The sequence below is a fragment of the Lipotes vexillifer genome, unplaced genomic scaffold (assembly GCF_000442215.2).
Source record: "Lipotes vexillifer unplaced genomic scaffold, Lipotes_vexillifer_v1.1 scaffold2430, whole genome shotgun sequence".
In the NCBI taxonomy this organism is placed as follows: domain Eukaryota; kingdom Metazoa; phylum Chordata; class Mammalia; order Artiodactyla; family Lipotidae; genus Lipotes; species Lipotes vexillifer.
In genome coordinates this window covers 50,463-65,919 of record NW_006795960.1, presented here as the reverse complement: position 1 = coordinate 65,919, position 15,457 = coordinate 50,463, and the positions used below count along the sequence as shown (strand labels likewise).

Sequence of the window (15,457 nt, the reverse complement as noted above, 5' to 3'; positions counted from 1 at the left end):
TTCCCTCATACTCTTAGAACCTCCTGTTTCTCTTCCATTCACCCTCTTCTGAATTTAATCTCAGTAAGAGGTCTGGTAAATGTATTCAGAGTAACATCTAAATCTTTGATAAGATGGGTACTTGGGAGTTTGAACAGAAGACAAAATCTTAAGCCAAAATACTCTGTCTCTTAATGGGATTTTAGGCACTAGGAAGTTGTGGTCGACCAAAAAGAAATTTTCTTTTTTTTAATCAGGGGCCTTCTTGGTATCTCATAAATCACATCACATAAGTAGCTGTCCACTGCCTCTCTCTCTCTCTCTCTCTCTCTCTCTCTCTCTATATATATATATATATATATATATATATATATACGTATGTAGGTATGTATATTTTGGCTGCATTGCACAGCATGCGGGATCTTAGTTCCCTGACCAGGGATTGAACCCGTGCCCCCTGCAATGGAAGCGTGGTGTCCTAACCACTGGACTGCCAGGGAATTCCTGACTGCCTCTGTATTGATTAAAGTGTTTGAGATGTAGAATATTTTTAGTATTGGCCTCTGCCTAAGAACCTAGCTGAAAGTTCTTAGCTCCCTTGTAGTCTAGAAAAGTACTTCACAGTAGAGCAATTATTTCCTAGATAATGAGCTTTAAATTTTGTTCCCTTTACTTCTCTTCCAAGACATATTACTGTACTGCTAGGGATGCTCGTAGTACTTCTGAGCACTACTGTATGGTAGGCACTATATAAGCCTCTTGTATATATTGTTTCATGCAGTTTTCACAGCTCCAATAGCTATTATCTCAGTACGTGGGTTAGGAAACCAAGACTGAATTTACAAGTTAAGTAACTCGCATGAAGTCACAAAGGGAGGACTAAGGGTGGCGGGTGGAGCCAGGATTTGTGTCTGAGTCTATATGACGCCAAACCTATTATCCAAGGTCATTACAATTTTAATAATAGTCTTTAATGGAACTTTTAATTCTAATGTTCACATTTCAGTGTGAAATGGTTATTATATTGATGTAAGTCATTTGAGCAGGATTTTTTTTTTTATAAAGATTGCTTTAGCCTTTGTGCCAGATTGTAGTTTCTTATTAGCTGAGACTGCAGTGTTTCCTCTGAGTAAGCTTTACTTCTTCTCTAGTATGTGTTTCTCACTTTGTGTTGAGTACATCTGAAGACATTTATTCTTTGGGTACAAACTCCTGATCTTATATCTAATTGTAAAGGAAACCTGGATAAGTATTAGTTTGAGAGATGTCCTTTTGCCTTTGTTGTTATTGGTTAGATGAAACTGAGAATACAGCAAAACGTGGTTGTGTTATTCTGTCCTGGGCCTGATTTTCTTTTCTCATTTGCTGAATTCTAGGTTTCCACAGTTAATGTTCTTCTTTCCTATCTCCAACCTCAACCCCACTCACTTCCATACCAGGGCTACTACTGTTTACTCTTAGATTGCCCTCCTTCAGACCTGACGTCCAACTCAACATGCCTTGGGAGTTCTGGTGCCCTCACCATCCAGCAATAAGGCAGAAAGAAACCCTGGTTCCAGTCCTAGCATCGCTTGTCTGGGTATATTTTAACATCTTCCTGATATGTCTCCCAACTTCCTGTCCCTGCTCCCTCACCCCCCACCCTCATCCCCTGCAGTCTGTTCATCATGCTAAAACCTAAGTCAGATAAATCTCACATATTGTTGACTGAAAGAAGCCAGGCACACAAATGAATATAATGTACAATTTCATTTACAGGCAGAGACAAAACTAATCTAACACGATAGGTATTCAGAAGTGTGGTTACCTCCGTGAAGTGAGGGTTGCCTGGGAAGGGCATGAGGGAACTTTCTGAGATGATGGAAGTATTTTGTATGTTGGTAGTCATGGTGGATGCATTAGTGGAAACTCATTGAATTGTTTACTTGATATTTGTGTAATTCACTCAAAGTAAATTTTGCATCATTAAAAAAAACAAAGCTAAACAAAGCAAAAGACATTTAAGTTAGAGCATGCCATTTCTCTGTTGAGATCCTCTAATGGCTTCCCATTTCACTCAGAGTAAAAGCCGAGTCCTTGTTGCGACTTACCAGGCCCTACTTGTTCTGGCTCCCTTTTACCTCTCTGACTCTACTCCAGCCACATTGGCTTCTTTCTTCGAGTTCACCAGGTGTTCTTCTGCCTTAGGGCCTTTGCACTTGCTATTCTCTCTGTCTGGGATGCTCGTCCCCCAGATGTCTACTTGATTATCTCTTATTTCCTTTTGGACTTTGCTCACAAGCCCCCTTCTCAGTAAGGCCTTCCCTGGTCATTGTGTATGGGGTATTAACCCCCTCCTCAACAACATTTCTATTATTTTCTTGCTTTATTTTTTTCTCCCTTAGCATTTATCACCTTCCAACATACTTATATTTACTTACTTATATTTAAATACATATATTTACTTATTTATTTTGTTTACTGTCTTCCACTATTGCTGCCAAGGTAGGCCCCACAAGGGCAGATTTGGCCTGTTTTGTTCACTGCTTTTATCTCCAGTATGTATAGATCAGTGCTGGCTCATAGTACACTCTCAATATATATTTGTTGAAAAAATGCTTTCTTTGTTTTATTGTTTTTATTTGCCTTAAATATAACGTATATAAAGTACTTTTCACTATTACCAAAAATAATTGCTAGTTGATATTGGAGATTGATTGAAACCAAACTTTTTTGACAGGACTATCAAAGAGCTGCAGGGCCACCTGGAGTATGAACGACTACGCAGAGAAAAATTAGAATGTCAGCTGGATGAGTATCGAGCAGAGGTGGATCAACTCAGGGAGATGCTGGAAAAAACTCAGGTTCCCAACTTTGCGGCTGTGGTTGGTATCCTTCTTAACACATTTATCTTTCTCAAGAAGTGTATACGAGAGTAGCTAAGAGTACCAGCTTTGGAGGGCGCTATTTGGGTTTGAATCCTGGCTGCAGCCCTTTTTGGACAAGTCATTTAACCTCTCTCTGCCTTATTTGTAAATTGGAGTTAATAACATATTTTCTAGGAGTAAGGAGTAAAGGAATATACATATACACATACATATATATATACACACACCACATTACTCTATAAAACTATATATACATACACATACATATGTGTCTGTCTGTCTATGTATCTACCTATCTATCAGTTGGAATAGCAACCTGGTTCATATGTGTGCAGTGAGTTTTATTCTTATTATTGTATCATGTAAGGAAAAAAATTTTATAAGAGTAATCAATAAGAATTCTGAGACAGCTATGGAGTATGTATGTTTTAATTCTAAATATCCAAAATAAACTGCTCTAAAAAGAAACTGACATGAGAAACAGATAACAAAGAACAAATGAAGAAAAGCAGGTGGAGTATAGAAAAGAGTGAAAGTGACAGCAAGAAACCCCCAGTGGTGCTTGTATTTCAGGCTATCCAGTCTCAGTAGAGCAGTCAGAAAGCTCACCAGGGAAACTTTGACTGTCACTCTCCTCTGCTCTGAAGATGTGGCCTCTGTGGACAGTTCATGTGACATAGTGTAGGGATTCAGGTACGTTTCATATTTTCCTTCCATAGGGAATTTTTTTCTTCAGTCCTCGTGGGTAAGTTAATTTTGTTCCAGATCTACATCACCTCAAATATGATATATAATAAAAACTTCCTGGCTTCTTTTTATTTTGTACAAACTAATCATTAGTCTCTTTAATAACCACTTAAAAAGTATTAATATATGTGCTTATTGTAAAATGTTAAAAACAGGGCCGATGCTCCTCCCCATTATCAAGTTCCACTCTCCAGAGGAAGCCGCTATTAATGGTTTGGTCTCATATTAGACAACATTCTGTTCATCTGCAAACGTGTGTATTTCTGTATACAAATTCACTTTCTCTGGGTTTTGGTATCTCACCAGTGCTTAATTTTCCAAGGGATAGAAATAATCAGCATAATTAATCCATTATCTTCATTTTTGCAGTGACCATCTTATACCACGTTTAGCCTCTGGGGACACTTTAGTATGGAGAGGCTGGCTGGGGCAGTCATGTGGTGTTGGCTAGCGGACATACACCTTTTATAAACTACCACTGACACTCCAGATCCGCTCCCTCTCCACCTTGTGGCAGCAACTCTGCCTATTCTAGTCTCCTCAGAGGCAAGAACATACATTGTTCTTTGCTAGCTAGCTAAGCTGCCTAGATCTTTTGGAGATCACCCGAGCTGCACACCTTTTGAGTCAATCCAGATTGATGGTCTACATAGAAAATGTTTGGTTTTTAGCTATTTAAAATTATTCTTTTCTTGCCCAGAAATGTCTGTTCCCAAGGTGGTTTGATGTCATACACTAATAGAGCACATCCTTCCTAAGACCTTGCTCTCTACCAACAATGTGTAGCTTTCAGGAGCGCTGACTCAAGGTCCCTGTACTCTGGGCCCATCGTTTTTTGCGGTCCTGCTGTAGGTTACATGAGTTTTTGTAAATGAGCAAATGTCACTGACCTCTCATGGCAGCTGCTTATTTTCTGTTCTGCAAAAGCTTCTGGGTCTCAATTTCCTCATCTTTAAAATGAGGATAACACCTACTTCATGGGATGGTATTGATGTTAGAAGAAATACTGTGTAGAACTCCTGAGGTATTTTCTGTCTACTGGTATTCATGGTATTCTCCCTTCCTCATATCCTTTTCTTTTTTTTCCTTTCTTTCAATTTTCTACATTTGAGTTGTATAAACAGTCAGTGGATAAATGTGTGTAGCCCTATGCATCTGAAAAGAGGAGGAATTAGTTTACTGTGGAGTCTTAATATGTAAAGTATAAATAAAATGAACTTTTGATTCAGTGCTCATTTATATGGAGGCTTCAAGAAGCTCTAAATCTCTCTTGCCACCTGCTGGTAAGGACATATGGTTGCATATGACTTTTTCCCCTGTAAAAGAATCTGCAAGAGCATAATTTTTAGCCAGAAAAAAAATTCCTAGGATAGTCTGACATAATGCACTTAAATAGGTTTTTTATAATTGGTTCTGATAATACATTTTTATAGTGCTTTCTCACATATTGCCTCAGCCTGCTTTAACCCACTTCACCAGCCTTATTGTTTTCTAGTCTCCTACACGTCGCCTACCTTTTCTGAACTTGCCCCACACTTTCCCACCCCCAAGCCTTTGCTCGTTTTGTCCATATACCTTGAAGCCTTTCTGTCAACTCTGCCTCTAAAAATCCTCTTTAGGAACCATCTTGTTCATCAACTTTGTCCTAACCCCCCTGACCACAAATGATCTCTCCTCCTTTCAGCAAGCACTTTGTACTGCTCTGAGGGCACCTCATCATTTGTATTATAGTTTAATTGGCTACTTTACACACAGCACTGAAAATTTAAGTTCTGTGAGATCATCTAACTTGCCTTGATTAATAGCATCATCATCATTAACAGTTACTGAGTACTTGCTATGTGTTGTGCTCAGTGCCAGGAACTTTATATCTGGCAGATGTTATTATCTTCATTTTACAAATAACAAACCAAATCTCAGAGAAAATAAGGAATTCGCGTAAAGTCACGCAGCTTGTTAGATGGGCAGCCATGATTTGAACCTAACTGCCTAACCCCCTTTTAGTGACACTTGTTACTGCCAGTATAGCCCCTTTGCCCTTCCAGCTCACTCACTGTGCTTATGAGAAGATTTAGTTTGAAAAACTGGTCTTTAAAATTTTTTTTTTTTTAAAGACGATGTTGGGGGTAGGAGTTTATTAATTTTATTTATTTATTTTTGCTGTGTTGGGTCTTCATTTCTGTGCAAGGGCTTTCTCCAGTTGTGGCAAGTGGGGGCCACTCTTCATCACAGTGCGCGGGCCTCTCACTATTGTGGCCTCTCTTGTTGCGGAGCATAGGCTCCAGACTCGCAGGCTCAGTAGTTGTGGCTCATGGGCCCAGTCGCTCCGCGGCATGTGGGATCCTCCCAGACCAGCGCTTGAACCCGTGTCCCCTGCATTAGCAGGCAGACTCTCAACCACTGCGCCACCAGGGAAGCCCGGTCTTTAAAATTTTTGATGTTAGGTCTTCAAATAAGTGAATTTATTTATGAAAATTTAAATATAAAATTTATAGTAATTTGATAAAATGTTACTTATACTGGAATTATACACAGTAATTCAAACATTTATTTCAAGATATGTCTTAAATACAAAGTTGAGGTGATGAAGCTTCCAAAAGATAACACAGTGGGATATCTTTGTGACCTTGGGGTAGAAAAAAATTGATAGATTTGACTTTATTAAAATAAGACTTCACTTTATCAAGGACAACATTAATAAAGGCAAGCCAAAGAGTAGGAAAATATATCTCCTTCCTTATTTTCCTTCCTTCTATCCAAAAGCACAAAGAACTTACACAAACCAGTATGAAAAAGACAACCCAGTAAAAAACCGGGCAAGACATGATCAGGCACTTCACAAAATAAGATATCCAAGTGGCCAATAAACATGAAAATGTACTCACAAGTGTTACCAGAATTATTAGTTATCACAAATATAAATTAACACCCAACAAGATGTCAATATACCACCAAAATGGCTAAAACAATACAAAACAGACATTACCAAGTATTGATGGGGATGTAGAGCAAGTGGAACTCTTATTCACCACTGGTGGAGTGTAAACTGATTTTAATCACTTGGGACAATTGTTTGGCCATATTGAGTACAGCTGAACATATACACATCTGTGACTCAGTTCCCAGTGCAATGAGTGCATGTCTCTTGATGTACACAGATGGGCACCAAAAGACATGAACAAGAATATTCATATTACATTATAAATATCCCCTAAACTAGATAAAAAATTCTATCAACAGTAAGAATAAATACATTTTGGTATAATCATACAATGGAATATTATAAAACAATGGAAATGTATGAATTACTGCTCTACACATCACTATGGGTCAATTTCACAAACATAATGCTGAGCAAAAGAAAACTACAGTATGATGCCATGCAGTCCCAAAATATGTAAAATAAATCAAGTTAATAGTGCCCGGGAGGAGGCAAATGGATGCTTCTGGGATACAGGTAATGTGGTGTTTCTTGTTCAATTTCTTGATTTCAGTTGTGGTCACACTGGGTGTTTTCACTTTGTAAAGATTCATCACACTGTACACTTTTTGGGGTGCTCTTTGATAGGTGTATTGTACTTAAATAAAAATGTTTACTTAAAAAACGTAAATTAGATGGGAACTGTAATAGCTTTGGTAGAGATGTCTGTCTACAGATTGATGCAGCACTGAACTTCTCATAGCTTCCATCTCCAAAACCAGTATCATTCGAGAAGTCGTTGGTCTAAAGCTTCGGGCCATGCTTGCTAATCAAGAACAGCCAACCTGGAACTGTTAATATTCTATGAATACGTCTGTGTTTAACTTACCCTTGTTTTCTATCTCTGCTGGGCTTCACCGTGTCCTCTGACATTCTAGCCTGTGAGCCTGTAAGGGTCCTTGGAGCAATCTGAGGGCTTAAGTGAGTTTTTCCAATCTGAGCTGTCTAAGGAAGTTCTAGAAGTTTGTGATTTCTCTCTCTAGTTGGTTACTGCTTTGACACTCTGATAAGAGACTGTTCTGGTAATCAAAGTGGGATTTACCTCCCTTTAGTTGTGTATGCTTCCCAAAACTTATCAGATTGCATGAAATTGTTTTAAAAACAAGAATTCCATATTACCCAGGCAATAATTTTTAGACACATAACCTGTCAACAGTTTCACGCAGTATTATTAATCTCTTCAACAAACCTGTAAATTCTTTCAGATGGAAACCGGTTAATATTTAAAATATATACATTTTCACATGGGGTGGTGGTTTAATTTACACTTAGAATTGCTTTAGGTACCTAAGCACCATGATTCATGTGTTTAATATCTCAGTATTGCAGTTCTCTTTTCCTGAGTTTGGGAGAAAACACATATTAGGGAGAAATATATTTCTGGCTATAATTTATGATGAGGAAATGAGTAATCTTGGTGAAGAATGTTCCCCAAATGCAGAAACTTCTGGAATTTGAAAGTTTGGAACTTTCAATGAACACTTACTGGAGGCCTGTTGAGTGCCAAGCACATATTTTCTTTTGAACTATTTTACAGTAAGGTTTGCTTGGTTTGATAGAACAACGTACATATTTGATGTTAGTAGATGCTTTGGTATTTGACCACTATTTCTAGAGTATTTGGGATTGTTTAAACTCCTTTAGGAGTTAGCATATATGAAAAGTAAAGGAAAATAAATATTAACTGTTTCTGAAAGTCTGGTAACTATTAAGCACTAGAAAATTGGCTACCTCTGACAAGTAGCTTCCTCTCTTTTCCTACATTTTCTATATTCTTTCTCTAATTCTATCTATCTAGATGGATGAGGTTAATAAACTCCTGCCCTACCTCAGTGTTCTTCTTTCGTAGACATTTTTGCATTCATCCCCTAATGATCTTGAGGACCTCTTGAAAGCTGGGGAGTGAACTGAGCACCTCTTTTATATCTGCTATTCTACCACAGACTCCTGAGTGGGAACCAGATCTCATTCCTTTTTGTATACCTGTAGCACAGTATACACAGTATACAGTGTAGTTTTAGGAACTGAATGAGCAAATTTTTTGCTGGAAGACAGGATGGAGGAATGGTTACAACATGAACTTTGGTGTTGGACAAAATTTGGATTTGAATCCTGCCATTTACTTAGTTTTGTGACCTTGGGAAAAGTTGATTAACGTCTTTGACTTCTGTCCTTGTATCTATAAAATGTTGGTAATACAACCTACTTCACCTTGTTACATATGTAAAGTATGAAATACAGTGGGTACCATATGCTAAGCCCCAGTAAAAGGTTTGTTGTTACTGGTCTTCAGACTGGTTGGCAAGCTTTCTCAAGAGAAGGGACAGTCATATTGCCCTATGCTCACCAGTGCCTGGCCACCATAAGGGAGGGCCAGCAGATTTCCCCATCTATTCCTTTCTCAAGGGGGAGGGAACATGTGTGGTTCTGTTTTCCTGGGTGGTGGTGGAAAAACAGCAGTTTGCTTCTATGTTCACACACTAGTATGAGTTAAGCTGACTTACCTCATTAGCAAAGGTGTAGGTGGGAACACCTTGGGGAATCCTACCTCCAGCCAGGGGCTCTCCTGATGGACATGTGGCCTTGTGATGTTCCTGAAACTCCTGCATTCAGATCTGTCCTGCCCAACTGGGTGCAGAGCACTTTTCTGACTATAAGAATTATTCAAAGATGACTGACATCTAGTGAGGATCCACTGTGTTTCTAGTCCTCTCTTACTCCTTCCCAGAGCATTTATTAAGAATCTTCTGTGCTAGATACTGAGAGTACCACAACAGATGAGAAATATTCAGAAACAGTGTGTGGCAGGGCAAAGTGAAAGAGACGAGCAGTTGAGCGATGTTTTGTGAACAGAGAAGGAAATACAGGATCCAGGAAATGTGATTCCTAACAGAATGGGGCTTGCAAAGAATCCACAGGATGCCATGCTAATGCTTTGTGTTATTTTGTTTAGCAATGTGTTGTAAAATGTTGATCTAAAATAGAAGCAGAAACAACAAGGTGTAAAATAGAAGCAGAAACAACAAGGTGTTCTGTGTGGGGGATGTATGAGGTAAAGGTAGGACTGGATGATTTCTCAAGGTGCCTCCCAGTCTGATGAATAAGCACAATATGAACTGGTGCTTCTGATATAAGTATTTACACAAAATTCTAAAAGAAATGTAAACCAGAGTTGAAAATGTTGTCATGGTTAAATTTTTTCTTTTGGAACAGTAACGTAGAAAGACAAAAATGTGTCTAGTATAGAAATCTTTATTTGGCTCTCTTTTCCTTTGTAGGAAGATGACCCTTCTTGTGAGTCAAGCAAAGAGAAGAGGCGAGTGAAGAAAAAGGTGTCTTCTGGGGGAGTTTTTGTGAAAAGGTACTAATCAGTGAAATAACTTTAAATAAACCTGCTTGATTTTTATTTTTAAATTGATATAAATGTAAATCTATAAATTCTTCTCAGAATTACTCAGACATGCTGTTATTACAATGCTGAAGGCAGAAATGTATAACGTCAAAGGGATTAAAATTACATGGACTCAGTTGTATTCCCCCTCCCAATATACTTTTTATATATTTATGTAGGCAAGTCAAAACTCTAGATTTATGAGTAGTTAATTTTGCAAGTACTGACATAAACTTTACAATATAAGATAACACAGTAATCAAAAGGTCTAGTTATAAAGATTATTAGAAGTTCTATTATGGCTTCATAATAGAATTATATTTCTTTTACTTTCTGTAGAGAGTACCCTTTTACTAGTGTAGGTATAGCTTTTCTCCCAACTTTTCATTTAAAAAAATTTATTTTATTGAAGGATCATATATAATGTTAATTTCTGCTGTACAGCAAAGTGATTCAGCTATACACACACACACATTCTTTTCCATTATGGTTTATTACAGGATGTTGAATATAGTTCCCTGTGCTATACACTAGTATCTTGTTCAGCCATTCTCTATTTAATAGTTTGCATCTGCTAATCCCAAACTCCCAATCCATCCCTCCTCCACCTCTCTCGTCCCTTGGCAACCACAAGTTCGTTCTGTGTTAGTGAGTCTGTATCTGCTTGGTAGATAAGTTCATTTGTGTCATATTTTAGATTCCACACGTAAGTGGTATCATATATGTCTTTCTCTGATTTACTTCATTTAGTATGAAGTAAATGTTGCTGCGAATGGCATTATTTCATTCTTTTTTATGGCTGAGTAGTATTCCATTGTGTATCTATACCACATCTTCTTTATCCATTCATTTTTTTTTTTTCTTTTTATGGTACGCGGGCCTCTCACTGTTGTGGCCTCTCCCGTTGCGGAGCACCGGCTCCGGACGCGCAGGCCCAGCGGCCACGGCTCACGGGCCCAGCGGCTCTGCGGCATGTGGGATCTTCCTGGACCGGGGCACGAACCCGTGTCCCCTGCATCGGCAGGCGGACTCTCAACCACTGCGCCACCAGGGAAGCCCAACATGTATCTTTTTGAATTATAGTTTTGTCTGGGAATATGCCCAGGAGTGGGACTGCTGGATCATATGGTAGCTCTATTTGTAGTTTTTTGAAGGCACCTCCATACTGTTTACTACAGTGGCTGCACCAATTTACATTCCAACTAACAGTGTAGGACAGTTCATTTTTCTCCAGACCCTCTCCAGCATTTGTTACTTATAGATTTTTTTTTTTATTGTGTCTACATTTTTTTTTAACATCTTTATTGGAGCATAATTGCTTTACAGTGAGTGTTAGTTTCTGCTGTATAACAAAGTGAATCAGCTATACATATACATACATCCCCATATCGCCTCCCTCTTGGGTCTCCCTCCCACCCTCCCTATCCCACCCCTCTAGGTGGTCACAAAGCACCAAGCTGATCTCCCTGTGCTATGTGGCTGCTTCCCACTAGCTAGCTATTTTACGTTTGGTAGTGTATATATGTCCATGCCACTCTCTCACTTTGTCACAGCTTACCCTTCCACCTCCCTGTGTCCTCAGGTCCCTTCTCTAGTAGGTCTGCGTCTTTATTCCCATCCTGTCCCTAGGTTCTTCATGACCATTTTTTTTTTTTTTTTTTAGATTTCATATATATGTGTTAGCATATGGTTATTTGTTTTTCTCTTTCTGACTTACTTTACTCTATGACAGTCTCTAGGTCCATCCACCTCACTACAAATGTTGCCATTCTGACCGGTGTGAGGTGCTACCTCATTGTAGTGTTGATTTGCATTTCTCTAATGATTAGCGATGTTGAGCAGCTATTCATGTGCCTATTGGCCATGTGTATGTCAAATGACTTGAGTTTTCAAAAGTATCTGAACTTAGGAGACAAAGACAAGTAAGTTTTAGAAAAGGACAACTTTTTACAATAACAACCAAATATCTCCAGGGAAGTTTACATAAAATGAAAATCAGCTCTCGTAAAAAGAAAAAAAAAAAACCGTAACACATGTTTGCCAAAAATATACATTTAAATAATCTATTTTAGAATTCAACCATTGTTTTGTCTTGCAAGCCTTATAAGAAAGGAATAACAGAGATGAGGTTGACTGGACAGGATGAAAAATATGTGGCTTTATTATTCTTTTTTCTCTTTTTTCTCTTTTCCCTTGACTTTGTTGACCAAAGAACCACCATGGCATTTCATTTCAGTTCTGACTTCAATTCCCTCACTTTTCCTACCCAACCCTTTTCTTCCTTGAGCTAGCAAAGATGTGTGACTCTCTTGGGGCACTTGTCTAGTTTCTGCCTCCCTCTGAAGATCTGATTGCTGGCTTTGAGCTTGCTTCACTGGCATCAGCCTTCCCACCATACCCAAGACTGCCCATCTCTAGGCCCTGGCAAGTACCTTATATGGACAGGCCATTTTGGCCCAGTATCATCAGGACCAGTTTGCCCTGACACAAGAGCATTTGATTGCTAAGACCAGTTTAGGCTGGTCAAAGGCCTGTAAGCAAGTGTTCAAAAATGGCTTACCTATCCTTTTCATAACCTTTATAGTCATTATTGTTAGTTTCTCTGTGGTTTCCAATAGGCTTTCAATCTGTAGTAAAAACAGTTGTCAACATTTATTGGGCACTTACTATGTGTGTGATCTGTACCAAGTCCTTTACATGTATTACTGTTTAATTCTCACAACAGCTGTATGAAAAGAGGTACAGCATTTCATACATGGAGATTAAGAAAAAGTCACCCAGAGTCACACAGCAATGTGGAGCTGGGATTCTAACCTTAGGAGGGGAATTTCAGAGTCTGCATTCTGGAATTCCCAAAGCCAACATTTCTCTCACCTTCTGGGACTACACACAGCCTTACTTTTTCCTTCTAGCCTGATGATTCTTAAGTAATCCCAACCCTGGAAATAGTTTGTTACACTTCCTCCTGTTTTCTCAAGGCCACATCGCTAGTCTCTGTACAAGTGAGGTAGGAAATACCAGAAGAGTGTTGTAATAGAAGCATGCACCCTTGTGGCAGAGATTCCCTGGATGTCTCCCAATACCTCTTCTCCCCTTTTTCTATAGTATTAGGATTTACCTGGGTTTGTGGCTGCTCAGGATAAGGACTGACTTCCCAGTCGCCTTTGCAGCTAAGATACCAAGTGTGGCCAATAGAGTGTGAGCGAAAATGGAGTGTAAAACCTTAGGGATCATGTCCCTAAAGGGAAAGGGCTTTCTCACACCTTCCCCTTTCTTCTTCTGGAATGTGGGGCGGTAGTGAGTCACTGAACTTTGCAAATGAGAGCACTACCAGGGGTGATGGAGCATAAAAGGAGCCAGGACACATGGAAAGAAGAGCCTGGACAGCACTGCTAAGTATTAGCAAAATGCAAATCACAACTACAGTAGAACTCAACTTGGAGATTACTCTTACTATTGAGTAAGAGCATAAAATCTTGAGTTAAAGTCTTGTGACTTATCTGCCGTGTGATCTTGGCAACTTCACCTGTGTGAAGTTACAACTGTGTGACCTTAACTTCACTTACCTGGTTTCTTTCGCTGTAAAATGAGGATAATACCACCTACCTCAGAGGACTGTGATGAAAAACAGGTGAGTTGATATATATCATTTAGTATATTCACTGTTATATATATAGTCAATGTAGCTATTCTACAAAATGACAATCACTAATTTTAGTGTTGGTGATGACCATAGTGCTTTCTACTGCCTCACTGTTTTCCCCTTTATAAGTAGAGGGATGTGGAGCTCACCTCCTCCCACAAATACATCAAAAAATCCATCCACATGTGGAATAGTTCTCACAGAACACCCACTGAATGCTTTCAGATCCCATACAACCAAAGCTTCAAGAAAGATCCCCATGTAACTGGGTAGGATGAAGGGAAAAGGGAGAAGATGAGGAATTGGGATGGGACCTGCACCCCTGGGAGGGAGCTGTGAAGGAAGAATGCTAACCTCACCCTGGGAACCTCCTTCACCAGCTGGGAGGTATGCCAGGACAGGTAGATGGGGAACTTCAGAGGCTGAAGAGGAGGGTATGGGAGTTGGCCTGAGGCACTGCAGGGTACAGAGAGACCAACACAGAAGGTCCTGACCACGTCACCACACTTCCCAGCCCAAGATGTGCGCCTGCTGGTGTGCAGAGCAACTGGGTGCTGAAACTCAGGCTTCAGCAGACAGACCCGAGGAGGGGACTCGGTTTGGTTGCACAGAGACAGACCAAAGGGTCTGGAGCATGGTCCGGACCATAACTGGGGGCGTGTGCATGTGGAGGTGGAGCTGAAAGCTGAACTGATAGCTGGCCATCCCACTGTGGTTGCTGGGATGCAGCTCTGGCAGGTTCCTGCTCTGGCGGACTTTTCACTGGAACCGCACACGTGTGCCTGAGGGCGCCCTGGGCCGACTGTCTGCGGCTTCAGGGGATGCAGCTCCAGTGGGTTTATGCGCTGGTGGCTTGGTGAGCGTGTATGCTCTGAACTTATTACCAGGGCCCCCAAGAGGAGGTGGGCCCAACGGGCAGCGCCAGCAACACTGATCTTTGTGGGTGCACACACCAGGTGGCAGGCGGCATCACAGAATCCCACGGCCTGGCAGGCAGCTCCTGGGGAGGAACATGCAGTGGCTCCTCTCCCAGAGGGAGCGCTCCAGTCCTGCCTACTTCACACCACAGCTTAGAACCAGATCTGGGGATTTGTACTACAACTGGGGAGCAGACCCTGCCCCTGACAGGGCTGTGACACCCACAGAGCAAAGAGGAGGACTTGCTCAACATCTATTATGGGCTCTGGTCACCATGACACTAATCACACTCCCCTATCAAGGGGATAATGGCCAGCACACACACAGGAAAGACGTGGCAAGCATCGATACCAAAAACAGCCCTTGCACCAAAGATATTGGACTTAGGCAGGCTACACTGGGATGCTCCCACATAAAAACAGCCCTTCCAGACCACAGTAGATAACTGCTTCTCCTAAATTCATAGTAAGCGAAATATAAGAAAAAAGAAGCAAAGGAATTACTCCCAATTAAAAGAACAAGAGAAATCCCCTGAAAGGACAGTGAAACAAACCTCTACAGTCTACCAGACCCTGAGTTCAAAAAGGAGGTAATAAAAATGCTGAAGGAATTAAGAAATGCTATTGATAGAAATGTAGATCACTGTAACAAGGAACTAGAAACTGTAAAGAGGAGCCAATCAAAATTAGACAACTCAGTTGCCGACATGAAAACCGAAGCTAAAGGCAATAAACAGCAAAGTAAATAATGCAGAGGAACAAATAAGTGATCTGGAAGATAGAATAATGGAGATCACCCAGTCAAAACAGCAGACAGAACATATGCTATCTATGGGATAATATAAAGCACACTAATCTACTACATCTAATAGGGTTCCCAGAAGAAGAGAAAAGGGGATTGAAAATGTATTCGAATAAATTATGGCTGAAAAG

At 40.1% G+C, this 15,457-nt stretch overlaps 1 protein-coding gene across 1 annotated transcript in view; it reads left to right on the top strand.

The window, feature by feature from the left end:
• Positions 1-9,941, top strand: part of ANKRD42 (ankyrin repeat domain 42) — a 55,481-nt gene extending 45,540 nt beyond the window's left edge. Inside the window, exons 12-13 of the mRNA XM_007468055.1 lie at positions 2,699-2,843; positions 9,852-9,941. Of these exons, the coding sequence (XP_007468117.1) occupies positions 2,699-2,843; positions 9,852-9,941 (235 nt within the window). The remainder of the gene's footprint in view (positions 1-2,698; positions 2,844-9,851) is intronic.
• The last annotated feature ends 5,516 nt before the right edge of the window (positions 9,942-15,457 follow it).